The 24,105-nt window shown below is 39.2% G+C and overlaps 1 protein-coding gene across 1 annotated transcript in view; it reads left to right on the top strand.

Annotated features, from left to right (window-relative positions):
• The window catches only part of OTC (ornithine carbamoyltransferase), a 68,993-nt gene that overhangs the window by 21,647 nt on the left and 23,241 nt on the right, over window positions 1–24,105 (top strand). The window contains exon 4 of the mRNA XM_003270993.4: window positions 7,235–7,322. Within this exon, the coding sequence (XP_003271041.1) occupies window positions 7,235–7,322 (88 nt within the window). The remainder of the gene's footprint in view (window positions 1–7,234; window positions 7,323–24,105) is intronic.

Below are 24,105 nucleotides of genomic sequence, written 5' to 3'. Positions count from 1 at the left end.
AAGAAGAAGAAATTAACAGAAGAAACGCTTTGTTCAAAAATAGCTGATATGAAAGCATAAACAAATGAAACAGTTAAAAGCAGGCTTCTCTGGATAAAGAGTGGAGAAACAGTGGAAGCCCATCTCTCTGTCCTCTTCTCCTTGGCAATGGCAGCTTCTAGTGGCTGCTCAAAACCTCTGATGTCCCTCATAAGCACGTATTACCATCCAGACCTGGTAAACCGGCAAATTCTTGGCTTGTGCTTTTGGGCTGGGATCTGAGGCTTCTTTTTGATCTGTGACAAAAATTGCAAAGGCAATTTCTTCTCAGAGGCAGTATTTCCTCCCCATTTAATCTTTTTCATGAACTGCTGAAGTCTTTGGCTCCTGCCTGTACACACTTTCTGTTACTCTTCTTCCTACCCCTATTTCATAAGTCCAGGCACCGTATGGATCTTCTGTATAGCACAACCAGGGAAGTAGAAGGGCAGCAGATTAATCCTGAGTTGCTATAGCAAAATGACTTATCATCAAAGAAAGAGTGTGACTTGGAATAGACCTACCAGGAGGTCCGAAACTTTGTTTGAAGTCTTCATCCATAGTCCTCAACCCTCAATGGTACTCATACCTGTACTAGGCACTTAGTAGGTGCACAATAAATAATTTTTTGACGAATGCTCAGTATTTATATGTGTTTAGGTGAAGTTGCCTGTTTATAAAGAAATTAAGTACTCAAGAGTGATTAGTGATTATAATCACCACTAAACTTCATTACGTTGCTTCATAGATAATAGAAATTTCTGTTCTTTCTGTTAGCAAAATGAGAGGCTGTTCACAAATGAGAAGAATGGGTCCTTTCTTCAGAGTCAAATTCTTCCTTTATTCATTCAATGAGTATTCATTAAGCACTTACTATTTGCCAGGTTTTATTCTAGGTGCTCGGGAGCGATACCTCAGTAGACAAAACAGATGAAAATCCATGCCTTCATGGGGCTTACATTCTAGTGGGTACACAGACAATAAACAACAGACATAATAAATAAGTGGATGATACAGTATGCTGGAAGATGATAAGTACTCTCAGCAAGGAGAATAATGTGTCTGGAACTGAGGGAAAAACAAGTGCACCACTATTGGGACTTTGGCTTTTATTTTGAGTGAAATGGGGAATCGTTGGATGATCTTGAACAAAGGAGGGACATGATCTAATTGCATTTTAAAAGGATCCCTCTGACTAAGAATAAACTGTGGAATAGACTGTGGGGGGCCCAGGGTGAAAGCAAGGTAGAAGTAGTGAAGCCTGTCAATAGATAGCTATCAATTATAGAAGCTGGGGCTGTGGTGGCAGCAGTGGAGAGGGTAAGAGGAACAGATTCTAGGTATGTTTTGAAGAGAGAGACAACAAGATTACTGATGTATTGGGTAAGAGAGGGATGTCAAGGATGACTTTAAGATTTCTGCCTGAGCAAATGTGAAGGCCGGTGATGGAACAAATGGAAAGGGGAAGGTTGGGAATTCGGTCTTAGATATATTGAGTTTGAAGTGTCTACTAGACATATAAGCAAAGATGTTAAAAAAAAAAAGCAGTTGGACATGAGTCTGGAATTTGGGAGTGAAATCTGGCCTAGAGATATTTGAGTGTCACCAGCATATAGATGATATTTAAGGCCATGGGACTGGATACAATTATAAAGAGAGTAAGTGTAGATTGAAGGATGAGAGGAGAACCAAGGGCTGGTCCTGGGGCACACCAACATTCAGAAGTCAAGAAAAATAGAAGGAACCAACAATGGTGACTGAGAAGGAGCAACTACCAAGGTAGATGGAAAGGCAAACAGGTGTGATGTCCTGGACACGGTGTGAAGAAAACTTATCAAGTAGAAAATGAAGATCAACTTTGTTGAATACTGCTAAGTGAAGAAGGAAGAGGGCTCAGAAATGGCCACTAGATGGAGTAACGTGAAGGTCACTGATAACTTTGGTGAGAGGCGTTTTGGTGCAGCAGTGGTAGGGGACAAAACCTTATAGGTTTGATGAAAATGAGAAGAGAGGAACTAGAAAGAGAAAGAAGAACAAAGAGCTTTGCTGCAAAGGGGAGCAAACAATTAAAGGAATACTTGTCAGGGAAATTAGGACAAAGAGAAAATCTGTATCTGTTTTTAAATAATGTGTGAAAAAATGGGAACAACCCATTCAAGATGTTGGTGACATAAGGGAGAAAGGGAGGAATTGCTAGAGCAATGTCTTTGAGTAGGCAAGGGGAGTGGCTTCTAGTGCACGAGTGGAGGCATTACATGGGGCATGGAAAATTCATCTATGCTTAATAGAAAGGAAAGCAGAGTATATGAGTACAGATGCTGACTAGTCAGGAAATGGAGTAGAGTCTGGAAGTTCTCCTCTTATTGCTGTAAATTTTTCAGTGAGGTAGGAAGCAAGGTGAACAGTTGAGAAGCTCACTTCACCTCTAAAGACATACATACACTGATAATGAAGGGATGGCAAAAGATATTTCATGCAAATGGAAACTACAAAAGAGCAGGAGTAGCTATACTTACATCAGGTAAAATAGATTTCAAGACAAAAACTGGAAAAAAAAGACAAGGCCATTATATAATGATAAAGGGGCCAATTCAGCAAGAGAATATAACAACAATAAATATATATGGACCCAATGCTAGAGCACCCAGATATATAAAGCAAGTATTACTAGAGCTAAAATGTTAGATAGAGCCTAATACAATAATAGCTGAGGACTTCAACGCTCCATCTTCAGCATTGGACAAATAATCCAGACTGAAAATCAACAAAGAAACATTAGACTTAATCTGCACTGTAGGCCAAGTGGACATAATAGATATTTACAGAACATTTCACCCAACAGGTACAGAGTACACATTCTTTTCCTTAGCACATGGAACATTATCAAGGATACAAAACAAATACCCCAAATTAAAAAATACTTAAATTATATTAAATATATTTTCTGACCACAATGGAATAAAACTAGAAATCAATAACAAGAAGAATTTTGGAAAAAATATAAACGCATGGAAATTTAAAAATATGCTCCTGAATGACCATTAAGTCATTGACAAAATTAAGAAGAAAATGTAAATAGTTCTTGAAACAAATGAAAATGGAAGCACAGCATATTAAAACTTGTGGGACACAGCAAAAGCAGTACTAAGAGGGACGTGTACATCAATAAATGCCTACATCAAAAAAATAGAAAAACTTCAAATAAACAACCTAATGATGCATCTTAAAGAACTGGAAAAGCAAGAGCAAACCAAACCCAAAATTTGTAGAAGAAAAGAAATAATACAGATCAGAACAGAAATACACGAAACAGAGACTAAAAAAATGTAAAAGATCAATGAAATAAAAAGTTGGTTTTTTGAAAAGATACACTTTCAAAACATACGAAGAAGCCAACCATTTTCTCACCACGTTAGCTGCTACCACCTTGTTCCAGACTATCAACTCTTACCCAGATTTTCGCAACAGTCTCCTGACTTGTCTCCCTGCTTTTGCCCTGCTACAGATGTCCAATTAAAATGTAAGTCAAATCATGTCCCTCCTCTGCTCCAAGCCTTAAAAGTCTTCCCATTTTATCCAGAGAAAAGTCAAAGTTGTTGCCTTCTCCCCAGCTTCCTTCTGCAGCCTCACCTCTGCACCGTCCACACTACCTTCTTGTTGTCTGTCTCTCTCTCTCTCTTTTTTTTAGACGAAGCCTCACTCTGTCGCCCTGGCTGCAGTGCAGTGGTGCAGCTTGGCTCACTGCAACCTCCACCTCCCGAGTTCAAGTGATTCTCCTGCCTCGGCCTCCCGAGTAGCTGGGATTACAGGCGCCCGCCACCATGCCCAGCTAATTTTTGTATTTTTAGTAGAGATGGGGTTTCCCCATGTTGGCCAGACTGGTCACAAAATCCTGACCTCAGGTGATCCGCCCACCTCGGCCTCCCAAAGTGCTAGGATTACAGGCATGAGCCACCGCGCCCGGCCTCTTGTTGTCTCTTGAACCCACCAATCATGACCTTTACACAGGCATTTTGCACATGCTCTTCCCACTATCTTGTATGTTCTCTATGGTTCACCCATCCGTCTTCCTCAGGTCTTTACTCAAATGTCCCACAATCAGTGTGGCTTCTTTGACCATACTACTTAAAATTGCAACTCGGGTCCTGTGAATTTCCTATTCTCCTTCCCTGCTCTGTATTTCTTATGGCACTTATCAGTATCTAACATACAATATATTTAATTTACTCATTCAGTTTATACTCTGTCTCTCTCCATTTGAAAGACAAAAACTGGAAAAAAAAAGACAAGGCCATTATGTAATTATAAAGGGCCAATTCAGCAAGAGAATATAACAACAATAAATATATATGAACCCAATGCTAGAGCACCCAGATATATAAAGCAATTATTATTACAGCTAATAAGTAGTCAAAGACTTGTATTTTGTTTACAATGCTTTCTTCAGTGCCTAGAATAGCACCAGGCACATATTTTCAGAATGAATGAATAAATTTCAGAATCATACAGTGAGGCCAGGACTTGTTGTGGTGTGTAGTTACTCCACAGACATGAGATGCGCCATCCACCAAATTTTAAGGAATTAAGGCCACCAAATTCCTTAAAATTTGGTTTGATTGCTGACAGTGAGAATATCTCACATGCACCGGGAAGATATGAAAAAGTTTATTACTCACATCATGTGGTTTTCTGGGGATGGTAGGTCTGGTTCCCAAGCAGGTCCAAAAGTAGCCTCAGAGAGCAGAGAAACGATATGGAGTTCTAGTGTGATTTGGTGATGGGGCTGGGATGAGGTTTCCCATGTGCAGGGTAGGGCTTGTGCACTTTGAACCTCCTGCTAGTGCCAAAGGAGGGAGCACCTGAACTTTCTTATCAGCTTGCCCAGATGTAGGGCTGAAGGGTCAGGCAGGGAGAGGTGGACAGTCAAACATCAGAAATGGGGTCAGAATGTTCATTACAGGTCCCATAGCAAGTAGGACTGTTTGGGCATTTCACATTCTTTGATCCTACCTGGCACCTAGCACATAAGATCTGCAAGGGATCTTACAACTCTAGGCAAACTGTCTTATTTTTCAGATGAAGAAGACTGAGTCCAGTCCCACTATGTCATTCTGTCTCTGTAGATCACACTTTGAGCTGACCCAATAGCTGGCTTCCCTATGGCAAGGCCTAGGGCTGTGGAGACTTAAAAACAATCTTGCACAATTTTTTAGACTCTGCCTCCCAGAACCCTTTTCGATAAAATTCTTGTAATATCTACTGTACACTTTGTCAGACTAAGGGATTCAATGAAAGAATGTTAATAATGTGCCATCATATGATTATACTCTGTGAAGAGTCATTGCTAGGGTCATAACATGGTGGTCTCTAGTTAAAGATCATGTGGTCTAGGCATATTTAAGGGAACACTTTTGAGTATAAAATAGGTAGACTATAATTATTTAATTTTATATACAGTAACATAAATGAGGACCATTGCTTTGTGTGGGTTTGATTTTTAATTTTTTTTTTTCTTTTTTGAGATGGAGTCTTGCTCTGTCGCCCAGGCTGGAGTGCAGTGGCACGATCTTGGCTCACTGCAAGCTCCACCTCCCGGGTTCATGACATCCTCCTGCCTCAGCTTCCGGAGTAGCTGGGACTACAGGTGCCCACCGCCACGCCTGGCTAATTTTTTGTATTTTTAGTAGAGACGGGGTTTCACCATGTTAGCCAGGATGGTCTCAATCTCCTGACCTCGTGATCCACCTGCCTCTGATTTTTATTTTTTATAATGAAACTTTCAAATAAACAGAAAAGTAAAAAGATTAGCATAATGAGCATACCAATACCCTTTACATCAGTCTAACAATTGTTAATATGTTGCCTTCTTCATCTATTTGTTTTGGTTGTTGAACTAAAGTAAATTAAAGCTATAATGATATTTTACCCCAAAATACATCAGTTTGTATCTCAAAAAAATAAGGATATTGTCCTATATGGCTATGATGTCATGATCACACTGAACAAAAATAATGATTCCTTAATATCATTTAATATCAGTCCATATTCAAACTGAGTTAAGACCTCAGTGGGATGTTTCGTGAGATTTTGAGTCAAATTCTCCTTTGTGGATCTGAAACTCCTCATTCCCCAATTCACCGTGCAATTAATGATTTCTTCCCTGTTTATGGGAAACAGAAGGGATTAGCAAATTGTGACTGTTGCTTATTTCCCAAAAGATAAATCAGGCACATCATAATAAGGAGGGGAAAAGTAATGTTTGTAAAATTCCTTGGACAAATCTTTACCTTGCAATTATGTGTATTTGCCTTTATGTGTGGGAGAAATTCTGAGCATTAAACCAGTCCCAAATGAGATAGTAAAGTTCTGATTGGATGTCACCATCTCCCATAATTTTCCCCAGAATGTGTGATGGAAGGGCTCCAGCCTGGGTGACAGGGGAAGACTGTGTCAAAAAATAAATAAATAAAAATGAAAGGCTTGAAAATAAAAGAAAGTAAGCATTGAGATCGTGGTTTCAAGTCACTAAGAGTGAAAAAAAGTCAAAGGGCCACTTTACTGTTTTCCTTATCTTCCAATCAAGACAGCGTCATATATTTTATTTTATTTTTTTATTTTTTTCAGACCGAGTCTTGCTCTGTTGCTCAGGCTGGAGTGCAGTGGCATGATCTCGGCTCACTACAGCCCCCACCTCCCAGGTTCAAGCGATTCTCCTGCCTCAGCCTCCTGACTAGCTGGGATTACAGGCGCCTGCCACCACGTCCGGCTAATTTTTGTATTTTTAGTAGAGACAGGGTTTTGCCATGTTGGCCAGGCTGGTCTTGAACTTCTGACCTCAGAAGATCCACCTGCCTCAGCCTCCCAAAGTGCTGGGATTATAGGTATAAGCCACTGCACACAGCCAGCTTTATATATTTTAGAGAACCAAAACCAGGCATAGCCCCAAAGAGGGAATGATGCCTCGTTATTGCCAGGTCTTGAATAAGAGGGTGGAGAAATGGGCACACATGTGAAGGAGAGTTAAGTACTTGAGCACAAAATTTTATCTACTTCCCTCAATTCCTCATTTTGCTTTGCATGGGAATTCTCTATCAGAGAAGTTGGAGAGCTTTAAAGATTTTGACTTTTCAGTTGAGATGATGCCAATTCTTTGTAATTTTGTTTTCCACTTTAGTTGTTTTTTCAAAATGATTTTTTTCTTTTTTTTTTATTGTAGGCTTTGCACTTCTGGGAGGACATCCTTGTTTTCTTACCACACAAGATATTCATTTGGGTGTGAATGAAAGTCTCACGGACACGGCCCGGTTTGTAAATATTTTCTTCTCTCCAAAGCTGATTTCAGAATCTGATGGATAAATTTCAAAAATAAAACTTAATTCTCTTAAAATAATGGTTTTCCCTCTAATTGTTCTGCTCTCCATTTTCCCTCTTTCCCTGATATTCTGAATGCCTCTCCCTCATCCTATGGCCACTTTCCATCTGTTGAAATAATTTTTCTTGGCAATTTTTTGAAGAAGCTTCTGATCATAAAATTTCAAACTTACGGAAATTTTGAGTTCATCAAGTATGACTCTTAGATTTAACAGTTGAGGAGGAAATGAAGGTCCAGGGAAACTGACGTTCAGTGACCCATAACTAGTTACTATCAGACTAGGTAATAATATTAATAACTATTAATAGCATTTATTGAGCATTTATTATGTGCCAGGTATTTTTCTAACTTGTTTAATCCTTACAACAACCCAAACAGATTGTCATAAAGAAGTGAAACAACTTAATTAGGCACAGACTAGCTGCTGTAACACAAAATCTCAAATGTCAATATGTTAACATAGTGCAGATGTTCCTGATTGGTAAAAGGGAAGAACAGGTTATTAATTTATGTGGGTTATTCAGGGACACTGGCTGAGAGTGATTCTACCATCTTCAACATGTGACCTCCAAGGTCAGTTTGGGTGTTAACATCCAGCCAGAACCAAGGAGAATAGAGCATGGAGAAGACATACTTGTTTCAAAGCCACCTTAGCGGGGAAGCAGTGCAAACAATTCCACTTATATTTCATTATGAAGTACTAGTAGCTCACTCCCATCTAGATGAAGGGAGAGATGGGGAAAGGCTCTTCCCCACTATATTATAATGAAACTGAAGCATAGGCCTCCTGACTCCTCATGCAATGCTCATACCACTACATCACGTCTGGCTAAAAAATCCAGAGCAAATGTCTTTGTTAAAAGTTTTGCCCTCAAAAGAGAAGACTAATGATTCTTTTCCTGAAAATGATACGCCATAAAGTTATTTCTTGCAGATACCGTCTGCTTTTTATGGCAACCACCCTAGTATATACTAAAGAATTCACCTCATTTGACTTGCTGAAGAGATTTCAAATAACTCATCTTTAAACCTTTTAGTTGTATTATTTCAGATGGGACAATGAAACTATTAAGAAGTGTGATTAGCCTCTGGATTCTAGGGACAAAAGGAATCAAGGAACATAAATTTTTTCTTTCAGATAATCTGCCACTGACTGGGATTATATTTGTCTAATAATTCTGCTTCCACTAAAGTGAAATATACTTTATTCAAAAGCAAATATTACAAGCTGATCAAGGGCTGAAGCCAGAGACATATCCAAGCAAAGTTTCAGTGGGGATCCTCTATATAGGACCAGGTGAAAGATGGTGAATGAGTCATATGTAAAGCACCGGTTGGAAGAGGGTTCAGTGGGAGGAACAGCTGAGCATCCAGAAAAGGAGTTGAGCAGTGCAGGTTGGCAGTCAGAAAGAGGTCAGGATCCAGAAATTAGTGCAGCGGGCAGGATCCCAAGAGCAAGAGACAAACAGCCAAGCATGGGCTGAAAATTGAGGATGGGTATAAATGTGCTCTTTTCCGGGCTTGCTCTCCACACAATTCTCACTGCAAGTCCTTAGTTAGAGGAGCTCTACATAGATCCTGAGCAAAACAGTCTGCTTACAGATTTTTTTTGGTTACAAGTTCCAAAATGATTGGGACATTTTGAGTCCGTTTAATTATTATAGCTCCATTGCTACATGAATACATGGGTCCATGAAATGGAGTCCATATAATTCATTTTGACCATTTTATCTTATCCAAAACACTGAAAATAATAGCTACTCCTTAAAGATTGTCTGCCGTGGACCTCTTGTGCTATTATCTCTAAATCTTTTAAAAAATCTTGCAAAGTAAGTATTATTGGCCTGGTTTTATAGATGAGGAAAGCATGGCTCAGAGAAGTTAATGGAGCTTAGAAGCTGACTAAGTCAGGGTTTAAATCAAGCTGTCTTTATTTTCTAAGGCCGCGTTGTTTTGATTACCCCATAATGCTGCTTCTATTCAGCCCACGAGAGGGGCAGCGAAACAAGTTATAGAAAATATTGGGCCAGGCGCGGTGGCTCATGCCTATAATCCCAGCACTTTGGGAGGCCGAGGCGGGTGGATCACCTGAGTTTGGGAGTTCGAGACCAGCCTGACCAACATGGAGAAATCCCGTCTCTACTAAAAATACAAAAATTAGCCGGGTGTGGTGGTGCATGCCTGTAATCCCAGCTACTCAGGAGGCTGAGGCAGGAGAATCGCTTAAACTCGGGAGGCAGAGGTTGTAGTGAGCTGAGATAGCGCCATTGCACTCCAGCCTGGGCAAGAAGAGCAAAACTCCATCTCAAAAGAAAAGAAAAGAAAAGACAAAAAAAAAAAAAAAAGAAAAGAAAACATTGACTTCCATGTCAAGAGGTCCCCATGACAACCCAGAGGTTTGATGATTCACTAGGAGGGCTCACAGGACTCAGCATATAGTCATACACATAGTTATGATTTATTACAATGAAAGTATACCAAGCACAATCAATGAAGGGAAAAGACAGAAGCAGGAAAATGAAAGGAGTTTCTGCTTTGTGGAGAAAGTAACAGATTAGGTACTGAACATATTGCATTAAAGTTTGAACCTCTGAGTGCAAATGTTCACAAGCCATTGGAGATAAACACCTTGAGTGAAGTTGAGAGCTGAAGAAATATAAATATAAGCTCGGTGGTAAAAATTAGCTCCATGGTCTCAATGTGGGAGAATTGCAGAAGGCTGTGCCATGAGAACAGGTGCAATTAAGGAGAGGGAGGAGGAAATCCTCAGGGTACAAAGAGAACGAGGATAGTACAATATCAGAAGAGGCTGGGATGGGAGATGGGGGATGTCAGAAAAAGGAGTAGAGTAGCTATTGTGGAAATCTGACTTTCTTCTATGTACCTCATTACTGCTTAATCTGCCAAAATATCTGACAAACAAGATATGCTAGGACTCAGAAATTCAATAAAGCTAAATTGAAGAAGACAAGATAAATCCACCGCCTTCTACAGATGCAATTGAACAGGAGATGCAAGGAAGCAAATCTTAATGACATCTACCTTGCTGATACGCACCTTGTAACCCTCAGCAATCACCTCCTTTGCTTTTCGTAGAAGTTTAACATTTTAAGGTGCAAAGGGATTGGAGGATGATTAAATGACATTGCTGGCCCTTTCAAATCAAAAGAATCATGCATGCCTGACATTGATTGACGGTGTTGCTTCTTCATTGCTGGTCCAGCTGCTTTGGGGGCCTGGTCGAATAAAAAGTGCCTGCACATTGGTGAAAGAAGAGCCTGAGGGAGAATATAGTGAGTGTAGCAACCGAAAGGAGAAAAAAAAAAAAAGAAAGAAAACCGGGCCAGTCTCTTGGAAGCTGTTAAATGCAATTTCCAAAGTGTCACTTATTTGTTCAAATGATCTAATTATTCATTTATTCAGAAATAGTTATTGAATGCCTTATTTTTCTTCCAGACATTGTTTTAGCACTGAGAATAAAATGCTGATCAAGGCTGGGTGCGGTGGCTCACGTCTGTAATCCCAGCACTTTGGGAAGCCGAGGGGCTGGAGGGGTGGAGTGGGTCACTGGAGGTCAGGACCAGCCTGGCCAACATGGCAAAATCCCATCTCTACTAAAAATACAAAAATTAGCCAGGCGTGGTGGCAGGCACCTGTAATCCCAGCTACTCAGGAGGCTGAGGCAGGAGAATCGCTTGAACCCGGGAGGCGGAGGTTGCAGTCAGCTGAGATTGTGCCACTGCACTCCAGCCTGGGCAACAGAGCGGGATTCTGTCTCAAAGAAATAAATGAAATAAAATGCTGATCAAGTCAAACAAGTTTCTTGTTGGAGTGGAAATTACATTCTGGAGCAAGGAGGCTTTTGCTAAACAAATAAATAAAGCATGAATAGAAGAGCAGGTTGAAATAAGCGCTACGATGAAGCTAAAGCAGGGTTATTTGTTGGTGGGGTGGGGGCTGCCTTAGATTGGGTGGTCAGGGAAGGCCTCTCTGAGGAGGTGAAAGTTAAGAGCTCAGTAAAATGACAGAGCCAGGTACGCAATGTTGTGGGAAGAGTGTCACAGAAAGAACTGCTGATGCATAAGCCTAAGGCAGCAACAAGCTGGATGTGTTCAGGAACAGAAGGGAAGCCATTAATGTTCTAAAATCTTCAAAGAAACACATTTTGAACCTGATTTTTTTTTTAAAAGCACCTTACAGATTGGTCCTCAGTCTCACCCACCAAAGAAAGGAAACATAAAATCAGAACAAGGAATAAAAATCCTAAATACACATTCAAAATCCAATCTATTGTACAGCAGATCTTTAGAACTTATTTATGGCCGGGTGTGGTGGCTCACGCCTGTAATCCCAGCACTTGGAGAGGCCGAGGCAGACAGATCACCTGAGGTCAGGAGTTTGAGACTAGCCTGGCCAACATGGTGAAACTCCATCTCTACTAAAAATAAAATTAAAAAAAAATTCCACACACCTGTAGTCCCAGCTACTAGGGAGGCTGAGGCAGGAGAATCGCTTGAGCCCAGGAGGCGGAGGTTGCAGTGAGCCCAGATCGTGCCACTGCACTCCAGCCTGGGCAACAGAGCAAGACTCTGTTAAAAAAAAAAAAAAAGGCCAATGCAGTGGCTCATGCTTGTAATCCCAGCACCTTGGGAGGCAGAGGTGGGCGGAACACGAGGTCAGGAGTTTGAGACCAGCCTGACCAACATGGTGAAATCCCGTCTCTACTAAAAATACAAAAATTAGCCAGGCGTGGTGATGCGTGCCTGTAATCCCAGCTACTCAGGAGGCTGAGGCAGGAGAATCGCTTGAACCCAAGAGGCGGAGGTTGCGGTGAGCCGAAATCACACCATTGCACTCCAGCCTGGGTGACAGAGTGAGACTCCATCTCAAAAAAAAATACATATATGTGTATATGTATGTAACTTATTCATTCATCTTCTATAACTGAAATACTTGTTGAACAGCAATGCTCATTGCCCCCCACCTCCAACCCCTGGCAACCACCATTCTACTTTCTCCTTTTATGTATTTGACTATTTTAATACTTCACATAGGTGGACTCATGCAATATTTGTCCTTCTGTGACTGGCTTATCTCACTTAGCATAATGTTCTCCGCGTTCATTCGTGATATTGCATATGCCGGGATTTCCTTCTTTGTAAGGCTGAATGATATTTCATTGTAAATATATACCACATTTTCTTTATCCATTCATCTGTTGATGAATATTTAGGTTATTTCCACATATTGGCTATTGTGAATAGTGCTGCAAGGAACACAATAATACAAATATCTCTTTGAGTTTCTGATTTCAATTACTTTGGCTGAATACCCAGAAGTGGGCTGAATCATATGATAATACTGTTTAATTTTTCGAGGAACTTCCACACTGTTTTTCATAGTGGTGGCACCATCTTACATCACCACCAATGCTGTGGAAGAATTCCAATTTTCCACAACCTTGTCAAAACTTGTTATCTTTTGTCATTTTGATGATAGTCATCCTAACAGGTGTGAAGTGATATTGCACTCTGGTTTTAACTTGCATTTCCCTAATTATTAGTAATATTGAGCACATTTTCATATACCTTTTAGCCACTCATATCCCTTTTTTTCAGAAATATCTATTCAAGTCTTTTGCCTATTTTTTTAATTTCGACTTTTTTTTTTGCTGTTAAATTGTAGGCATTCCTTATATTTTGGACATTAACCCCTTGTGAGACACAGGTTTGCAAATATTTTCTCCCATTCCATAGGTTGCCTTTTCACTCTGTTGATTGTTTCTTTTGCTATGCAGAAGCTTTTTAGATCTCATTTGAAGTATTATTACAATAAAAAAGTCTTACATTTAGAGTTAAGTAAGATTTTAAAAATTAGATCATCATAAACAAGTATCCCAAAGAAGATCTGACAATTAAGGAGAGAAAAAAATGTATTGTTCTTTTCTTCCTTGTTACAATAATAAAACCTATTCACTACACAGAATATTGTGGCTGAAATCTCGTTAGCTTGGTCTGAGTTGCATTTTGTATAATCTAGAGGTGACTGAAGGGGAGCACTGAGGTGGAGCTGTCCACTGATATTTTGGAGGAGCTGATATGTTGGAGTCTCTAACACCACACTCTGGTCTGATCATTTATTAGAAGGACTCACAAGGATCAGCATACAGTGATACTCATGGCTAAGATTTATCACAACAAAAGAAACAAAGCAAAATCAGCCAAGAAAAAAGGTGCATGAGGTAAAGTCTAGGGGAGACTAGGCACAAGTTTCCACAAGACCCCTCCCAGTGGTGTCACACAGGATGTGCTTAATTTCCCCAGCAAACCAGTTCCCAAGGCTTTTATTGGGGACTGGTTACAAAAGTGCCCTCTGCCTAGCATGATCCCAAATTCCAGACACCCAGAAGGAAAGCAGGTGTTCAGCATAAAACATAGTGCATATACAAACAGTTTGGGCCCAGTGGACCACCCTTCTCATTTCTGGGAATGGTGGGAACCCTCCTAAAGTCCAAGTTCCCAGATGCTAGCCAAGGGTCAGCCTTGTAAGCAGCCCTTTGGAGGACAGCCACCTCAAGGCACTATGTTAGCTTTTTTCTGCATATCCAGGCTCTCATCTCTCTTCTGAATTTTGCTCAATTTCTTTTACCTAGATGTACTGTAACTGGTAAGGGAGTGTATGTTATATCCAAGGGAAGACAGCCTTAAGATTTGAGTTGTTTTCTTGCTTTAGTATGGATCCCTGGAGGCCTAGGTTCCCCTGGATAGAATCAGTCCTATTGCTCACTTCCCTTTATTGAAGAGTCTCTCTTAGGAACTCTTTCTCACCTCCTAACATATCAGAAAACACAAAACATACACATAGATATTCAGTTAAGTTTACTTCAGATGTGAGGGTATTTTCAGATTTTGTCAGTTACCAGGTGCTCTACTGGGGTTATGAACTGGATATTCTTTTTTTTTTCTTGCTCTGGGCTTGTCCTTTTAGATGTGACACCAGAAGTGACACCTTTGCATGACTCAGATCACTGATTTTTTAGAAGTTTTAAATCATATGGAATTTAGCAACAGCAAGTGGGGCATTATCACTCCAGTTTCAAGGCTTTCTGTTTCTTCTGTAATGACAGCTTTTCATGCCTAATGCTCAGTGTACTACTGAAAAGTGCATAATAGCTTCACAGTCATTTGCCTTCTAATATAGTACTTAGTAATGCAGCTTCAGCAACCACGTGTATGAAAGGCTCCATATAAAACCAAATAATGTAACATTGTTCTATTCTAATTTCTTTCCCTATAGACGTAATTTACTTATGGTAGTGATTGCTAAAATGTGTTCAGCTAATTTGTAAAACCAGTAGAAAAGAAAATGAATGTAGACCACTATATTAGTTTCCTAGGGCTGCCACAACAAATTACTACAAACATGTGGCTTAGAACAACAGAAATTTATTTTCCCACAGTTCTGGAGGCTAGAAGTCCAAAATCAGTGTTTCCACAGGACCACAATTCCCTTTCCGGTGGCTCTCAGTCATCCTCGGCATTCCTTGGCATCACCCCAAACTCTGCCTCCATCTTTGCCTGGGCTTCTCTGTGTATCCTCTCCTCTTCTTATAAGAATATCTGTCATTGAATTTAGGACCTACCCTACTCCATATGACTTCATCTTAACTAATTACATCTGCAAATATCCTCCTTCTGAAAAAGCTCACACTTTGAGTTTCTAGGTAGACATGAATTTTGGGGAAACACCATTCAACCCAGTACAACCACATATCCACATGTCCCTATGACACCATAAAAGGGGTTTCCAATCATTGCTATTCTCAAATAATGAAAGTTATAGAGGGATTTGTGGATGAGGCCCAGTCCTCAAGAGGAGTGAACCATTGTCCTATTAATAGGAATATTTCTAAAAAAAAAAAAAGCTAGAATACTGTTATTCAGGTATTTATACCAATTATGTCCAGACTAAAAATGTTAAATGTTTTACAATTTTTGGTAAAATGTTTTAAAATATTGGTACCTAATGGGAAATATATATCTCATGAGGTAGTAATAAATTGGTACCTAATGGGAAATATGATACTTCCATGAATCTTTACAGAGAACACCAAGAACCCAGCAGGTATGAAAATTCTATGTTATTGGGAAAAATGGTGACAAAAGCCAGTCTCTCACAGCATGAACAATGATATATTCTCTTAGAGGCAGTGTGCCGGAGCATCAAGGACAGGGGCTTCAAAGCAGAGTCACAATTTGGTTCAATTCACAGCTCTACCACACGCTAGCGCTTATGGTTTGGGCCAGATGCTTCTGAATCTCAGTTTCCTCAGTTGCAAAATGGAGATACTTATGCTTATCTTAATGCATTATATGAGGGTAAATGAGATCGTGTTTGTAAAGAACACGCGCACAGAAGAAATTCAAGTAATGTTGGTTGAATCAAGTTACGATCTAACCCAATCTCGAGACAAGCACTGGCTCAATTTTGGCTATCTCTGTGGTTTTCCTAAACAGCTTACACTGACCAACTGAACTTCCATTAGCACATTTTGAAGAAGTTATTCTAAATGCCATTATACCCCATTCATTTTTCTCTAAGGTCTTCAAACTTGGGATCTAACATTTAAATCAAAACAACCTGGCCATTATAGATCCTTCATTAATAAATTGAATACGGCAATTTTATTCAACATCTCTGGCTTCTACCAACACCAGCTCATTTGACAAGAACCCATCTAGGTTTGCTGAGAGTATTATCTATCTTATTTCCTCATCATTCTTATGTTGATATAACTAAAATCATCTGGGTAGAGATGTCAGAGGGCTAGAATATTCTGTTTCCTAGAGGGAGACTCAGAGGGTTTATCTCATAACCAATTTACATTGGGGATAGAGATTAAGTCTGCTTAAGTCTCCTTTTGGGACTTGGCCCAATTTGACAAAAAATAAAATCAGAAACATCCATTTTTAAGTGATTACAGGGTTCTTAAGGATGTAATATGCACAACCAAAACAGCCTCCCTCTATCTCCCAGTCAGCTGTTCAACTGGTAAGAGTTGTCAGTGAAAGAAACTGGAGTTTAGAGGGCATGCAGTCTGATTCAAACAAGGCAGGATGGAGACAAAAGAGAAAATGGATAACAGGACCCTATGAGAATACAACCTCTGTTTGCCTTTGGCTTTTGAGACGCTTTCACCATGTTCCAATACTTTAGGAACAACTCAACTCCTTTTAAGAGCACCAGGATTGCTGTATGATTGTCCATCTCATCAACATCCATGTTTGCTCATCAACATCCATGTTTGATCTGGCCCAGCACACTACTTGTTTTTTATTTTTTAGTATTTGTTCACCCAATCACACTAACTCTGCACAGCTTTTCCTGGGGTCATGAGAGGCTTTGTTTATTGTCTTTTTTTGTTTCATTTTGCTTTGTTTTGTTTCAGCCTTCAGGGTGTTTTCGTTAATTCCTAAATAAGTTTCAATCTTATACCAAAGGAAAAAACACCAAACAACAACAGAAACTAAGGGTTGGAAAGGATTTATTTATAGCCACCATCCTTTTCATGGAGAGAGTGACCATCACTCTCTCAAAATGGTCATTGAGCCCTGCATAAATCATCCCATCATTCTCAGCAAACTATCGCAAGGACAAAAAACCAAACACCGCATGTTCTCACTCATAAGTGGGAATTGAACAATGAGAACACATGGACACAGGAAGGGGAACATCACACACTGGGGCCTGTTGTGGGGTGGGGGAAGCGGGAAGGGATAGCATTAGGAGATATACCTAATGTTAAATGACGAGTTGATGGGTGCAGCACACCAACATGACACATGTATACATATGTAACTAACCTGCACGTTGTGCACATGTACCCTAAAACTTAAACTATAAAAAAAAGTACCCAGTACTAAGGCACTCTTTACATACTCAGCTATTTTGTCTGATATCTGTGTAGTCTGACTGTTCTCATCAAAAGTTTACACAACCTGATTGAGAATTATCTTTGAAATTGAGTTAGAATTGGTCTTGCTATGATTCTTCTCATTGCTCTCCCATTTTATTAGTATCGTTATAAACTCATTGGATGCTAATACATTTGAAGGTTTCAATTTATTATAATTTTTATTCTTATTAATTATCAAATTGTCCCATATTTGGTCAATGTCATCTTTGTTCAAGTTGGGTCATTTTGACCTAACTCCATCAGTCTTCGATAACTCTGTTGCTTTGTAGTGTGACAAGATGTTCCAGGCTCATCTTGTACATTTCTTTATTAAGACCAAGAATTAGCCATTGCTCTAAGAAGACTTGGGGCATTTTCAATTACTTTCAAAGTCACACTTGGGAGAAATTTCCTTTCTTGAATGATATTTTGTCTGATTATTAAAATAATATTCCTTTTGATAGAATATACTAAAGAAGATTAAAAAAATAGAGCCACTGATACCACCATCATCCAGAAATAATGGATGTTAACATTTTATCTCTGGAACCATCTTTCCATTTAAAGTTTCATGCCGTGCCTTTCCTTTTTCTAAACAGTAGGAAAAGGGATGATGAATGAAACTAGGCATTTTAAATATTTAGACAAAATAGATCGAACACATGTATTAACTTGTTAATCATTTTTGAAAAATCCTAATATTGGCCATTAAACTTCCAGGGCAAGCTGGTATATGTGGGAAACTTTAAATCTGAGTAATTTGGATTTGCTACCATTGTTGGCTAATGCCAAAGATTGTCTGCAGAGCTGTAAGAATGCCTCTTTTCATTTCTATTAATATATACATTATATATATATATTAATAGAAATGAAAAGAGGCCAAAATGAAAAGTCATTACAGAACCAGACAGAATTTTTTAACTTATCAACTTTTCATTTGTAGCATGTATAATAAAGCTCTTAACAATGTTTAAAGCTGGGGTTTTAGATTGATAGAGAGCTCTATAAATCCCGGATTACTATTAATGTGCTTGTAGTCCAGCTCTAGTTACAGGGTTGTCATTGTTTGCAGTGAAAAGGTTTTTTTTTTTTTTTTTAAAGATCTTTAGTAGCCTGGAAGAATTAAAATGGTGATTTCTAGCAATTTTAAGCATGAAGTAGATACCAATGTCATTCACAAAATAATATGAACTGTCTAGTTAAGTGTCTTTAATATCTTTGTTCCCCTAAGTGAGTCCAATGTGAAAGCAACCTAGGAGCTGCTCCCTCTCAACCCCCATATCATTGGATTCCACCTTACTTGAAGCTCCTGTGGCTGAAAGGGGACTAAAGTGGCATTTTCTGCCAGGCTTTGTCATGCTCCCTTTTGCCCACAGGTGCTTTAATGTCCAAGGGGCTTTTTGTGCCTACAGGGATATTCCGCACTCTTCGTCCTTTGTTTACAGTCCAATTTCATAACCTTATGAATTTGTCAAACATTTAGCATTTTTTAAACTTAAAATAATAAACGTTCCTCAAAGCATAGCCACCAAGTCAACGGCATAAATAGTCCTTGGGAGCTTTTCAGAAATGCAAATTCTCAGGCCTCAACCCAGACCTCCTGAATCAGAAGCAGCTGGCTGTGTTTTACCAAGTCCTCCTGGTAATTCTGATGCATGTTCAAATTATCATTGCTTTAAATATTCACACACTACTTATACAACCAATAAATCAAATGTATATTAAGTGAACGAAACAAATCTACTCAACCATTTACACATTGATTGCAAACTTAATGGAATGCTTCTAAACATTTAACTTAATCACAAGCCTAACATTTCAGATTTCCCTGCATTAAACAATTTACAAAGGAAAAAATACACATAAAATACCACATTGATTACAGAGACGATTATTATTTTGACAACAAAACTGGGCACAAAGCTATTAATAGCATAGATTTAATTTTTTTATTCTTAAATCTCCTTTTATTTTTACTTTTGTATGGTTCTAGAATTTAAACTTCTGTACATTGCTGGATTGTTGGGAATTCTACAAGAGACTCTTTATACTTTCTCAGAGTTTATGTAATTTTTCCAGACTGGAAAGAACAAACCTATCGCCTGAGGAAGTCAGGGATATAGGTTAAGTGGATGACTGGCCACTTAATTTTGATTGGTTAGTGGGAACTGGTTGCTAAATTCAAGGTGACTTAAACTCAAGCTGCTGGCTACTAGACAATATCTTTTTATCACATAGTTTTTGTTTTTTTGTCATGGAATCTATATTGTTTTCTCATTGCTGCTTTAACAAATTACCACACATTTAGTGGCTTAAAACAATACAAATATATTATCTTACAGTTCTGGAGGGCAGAAGTCTAACATGAGTGTACAGGGCTGTGTTCCTTCTGGAGGCTCCAGAGGAGAATCCAATTTCTTGTCCATTCCAGCTTTCAAGGGCTGCCTATATCCTTGGGCTTGAGACCCCCTTTCTCCATCTTCAAACCCAGTGTCTTCATAGCTTCTCCTCTCATTTCTAACCTCCTGCATCTCTCTTATTCTCTAGAGTTATATTGGGCCCACCCAGGGTAATCTCCCCATCTCAAGATCATTAACTTATGAATACGAATCTGCAAAATTCCTTTTGTCAAGTAAAGCAATATATTCATTGGTTCTGTGGGTTAGGACATGGACATCTTTGGGGACCATTATTTTGTCTACCACATGACACTTTTTGTCAATATATTTCCCATTTTTACTGTGCATACACATATACACAATGTATTTTTTAATTAGGCTTTACAATATATAATTTTATTGCCTGGTTTACAACTAAATATATTGTGAACATTTTCTTTTGTAACAGTTAAAATAATTGCATAGTTTGGAGAAAACATAATTTACTAAGCAATCTTGTTGGGGAAATTTAGGTATAATTTTTTTCCAAGGAGATTTCATTCTTTTTACAATGCTGTTAGAAAAAAGGAGAGTCTGTCTTATATAACTTTCTATAGATGATGGAAATTGCCCTTCAATTTAGCCTTTTAACTTGCTTCTCTACATCCACCTTATCATCAGTCAAGTAATTCATTTTCTCTTTTCCTGTCCATCCCTCCCATTTGCTTCCTCTTTTTTACCCCATCTCCGTGGCACACATGCAGACAGATTTCTATTACCCCAGCGCTTTCTGATCCTTCCCTTCATCGCCTCCCTTTAAAGAGGCTTTCTTTCATTTGAAAGAGACCATTTTAATTGATTTTGATCAACTCTACTCAAAACTTTATCCTCAGTTTCACATTAGGATTAGCCTTTAATAATCTGAAGATATAATTCAATTGTTTAAAAGACCATGTTAATAAGACCTTGGTAGAGTTACATGTATCAAGAAAACAGGACTTGGGCACAATATACATACGGCTGACTTTCTTTTGAAAAAGGAAAGTAGTTTCTGAGGGGAGGGCAGGGCAGAGGTAAGAAGTAATTGGTACGTTAAGGAAGTGAGGAAGTGTTAGGGACCATTATGGAAACGCATTCTTTTTTTTTTTTTTTTTGAGACAGAATCTCACTCTGTCACCCAGGCTAGAGTACAATGGCATGGTCTTGGCTCACTGCAATCTCCGCCTCCCTGGTTCAAGCGATTCTCCTGCCTCGGCCTCCTGAGTAGCTGAGACTACAGTCTCATGCCACCACAACCGGCTAATTTTTGTATTTTTAGTAGATACGGGGTTTCACTATGTTGGCCAGGCTGGTCTTGAACTCCTGACCTTGTGATCTGCCTGCCTCGGACTCCCAAAATTGTATTCATTATTTTAAGGCAACTAACAAATGATCTTCTTTCAATTAGGACATTGGAGCAGCAGACTTTACTGGTCATGAAATTTGCATGATATCTAAAATTGTTATTTCTGGAAATAGGTAAATGTCAGTTAAGAGTAACTTTGTATGGAAAGGCACATGCCAGCTAGCATAAAAGTGGTACATGCAGATGGTAGTATTCCAGAGTCCTGGGAGCCATGAGGTGCTCATCCATCACAAGGCCATCACAACCAGGTAGAAATGCCTCAGGAAAGCAGAGGGGTTGGCCATGCCAGCATTTACACAAAGAACGCTTCTTGGGCAGCCAGATGTCATGGTGCACAGACCCACAGCTCTCTGTGCACACAACATGCTCACAGTTTCATCCATAGGAGGAAGGGCAGACACAAAAGCACCCCAGCGTGCAGGTTCCCCCATTTAGACAGCAGGTTCTGTTTCGTTCCTTACTGTCCTGTATCCCCATGGATGGCACAAACTCTGAGATAAGGACGAATTGCAGGCTCCTCCTGGGGCTGAGTGCTGTCCCCTCTGAAAGCCAAGTCTTCCTGAGATAGACATGCAAGTTATGGTGGCCCAACCCAACCTGGCCAACTAATTCCAGTTCAAATGCTTTTGAAATGGCCATGATCAAAATTATACTCTGTCATTGTCCCCTGAACATTTAGGCAGGCCAGAGGATGACAGAGAGCAGTCGTAATTTTGTCTTTTAAATTGATTCTGTTTTTTTTTTTTTTTTTTTGAGATGGAGTTTTGCTCTTGTTGCCCAAGCTGGAGTGCAATGCAGCCTCTGCCTCCCGGATTCAAGTGATTCTCCTGCCTCAGCCTCCTGAGTAGCTGGGATTACAGGCACATGCCACCACGCCCGGCTAATTTTTTTTTTTTTTTGTATTTTTAGTAGAAATGGGGTTTCACCATGTTAGCCAGGCTGGTCTCCAACTCCTGACCTCAGGTGATCCGCCTGCCTCGGCTTCCCAAAGTGCCGGGATTACAGGCGTGAGCCACTGCACCCTGCCATGGATTCTGATTTTTAAAGAAATTTAGAAGATTTAAGTTTTATTTGTTTGTTTTTAATCTCTGGCAGCACACGACTCATTGCAATATTTAATAATATATTAACCTGGCCTGATTTCAATATTTAAAAACATTCACCTTTCTTAATAGCATTGTGTTGTAATTAATTAGTTAAATCATCAAAAGATTTCATTTCCGGAGAAACAGAAAAGTGAATCTTAAAATTTAGACTTCTTAGCCAAGTGCGGTGGCTCACGCCTGTAATCCCAGCACTTTGAGAGTCTGAGACGGGTGATCACCTGAGGTCAGGAGTTTGAAACCAGCCATGCCAACATGGTGAAACCTCATCTTTACTAATAATACAAAAATTAGCCAGGCATAGTGGCGCATGCCTGTAATCCAAGCTACTCGGCAGACTGAGGCCGGAGAATTGCTTGAACCTGGGAGGCAGAGGTTGCAGTGAGCCAAGATCATGCCACTGCACTCCAGCCTGGGCGACAGAGAGAGACTCTGTCTGAAAAAAAAAAATTAGACTTCTTTTTATGGACATTTAACTAAGTTAGTATTTTGGAGTAAATGGTTATTATCGTTTTCCTCATTGGAAATTGCATATGCGACTGGTGCTGGCAAACCGCTGGACTCCTTTTCTAGTTCACTTATATATAAGACCACAAATGCTGCTGAGGCCTGTTTATTCATGGTACAGTTTCTACTATTTCTAGGACTGTTTGGCTTACAAATTATGTTAGTAATTTGTGGCTTATGCAGATAAAAACAATACATATCTATACTATATGAACAGAAATATACTTAACAAAACCCCACAAATATGTATCTATATAGTGATATATAAACACTTTCCTACTTATTTAAGTAAATAAATTTACATGTACATAATATTCACTCTTCTTTGATATTGCTATTATAATTTTGTACATTTTATTTACATTAACTTTTTTCTTATCTGCATCATGTCCCTTTAGAAGCATAATTTATTTCATTTCATGATTTTCATTACTACAAATGATCACAACTTGAAAAATGAGAGCTCCTTTAAGCTGACTGTTTTTCTTTCAGCAGTGCCTCTGCCATTTAAAAAACAAATCACTCTTGTTTCCTGGCAAGAACAAAATGTTACAGACCTATTCTGATTTTATTCTGCCCAATAACATGAAATTGACTATCCTCTAATGGTTTCTGGTTCTTTTTTTTTAAAATAGAACAATATTAGAGACAAAAATCTGGTCACTAGGGATGTTTACAAGTGTCAAGTGGGGCAAGACTACAGCTACTGCTGCTGCCTTGGGACTTCTCTGGGTAGTGACTGAGCTTAAAGAAAATACTTCTTTTATAAGTGTGTAAAATCTTGTTCTTTCCAGTATAGCTTATCATATCGTTATCCCTTACTTTTCTTATTGCATGAGATTTCAGCAATTACTAAGAGTTTCTTCCTCTACATTGATCCACTGTGTCACCCAGCAGCACAGTAGCCCACTTTCCTCCCACCTCCTCTCTCACTCTCTGTTTTCTAGGACAATGGTTCTCAGCCTAGTCTTCATATTGGATTAGCTTGGGGAGCTTTAAAAATGTTGATATGGGTCTCACTATCATAGCTTCTGATTTAACCTTCCAAAAAGCAGAATATAGCATCAGGATTTTATAAAAGCTCCATAGGTGATACTAATGTGCAGTCAAAGTAAAGAACCTCTGTTCTAGAAAAGTGTTGCAACCTGAATAAAGCCAACCAGGCACACTCCCATGAAATTACACCACAGAGGTTCCAGGGTTACCAGCTTGACATTATAAACAGAAAAATTAAATGCATGCTTATCTTTTGACTGCTTTGCTTCAGGAGTTTTGGGGATGGGGACTTGTTAAAGAGAGAAAAACACACCTGCCTTTTTTCAATCTTCTTGAAAGACTCATGTGTACAGGTCCTTGACTTCTCCAAT

Source organism: Nomascus leucogenys, chromosome X, assembly GCF_006542625.1.
Source record: "Nomascus leucogenys isolate Asia chromosome X, Asia_NLE_v1, whole genome shotgun sequence".
NCBI classification, from domain to species: Eukaryota; Metazoa; Chordata; class Mammalia; order Primates; family Hylobatidae; genus Nomascus; species Nomascus leucogenys.
This window is presented reverse-complemented; position numbering and strand designations above follow the sequence as displayed.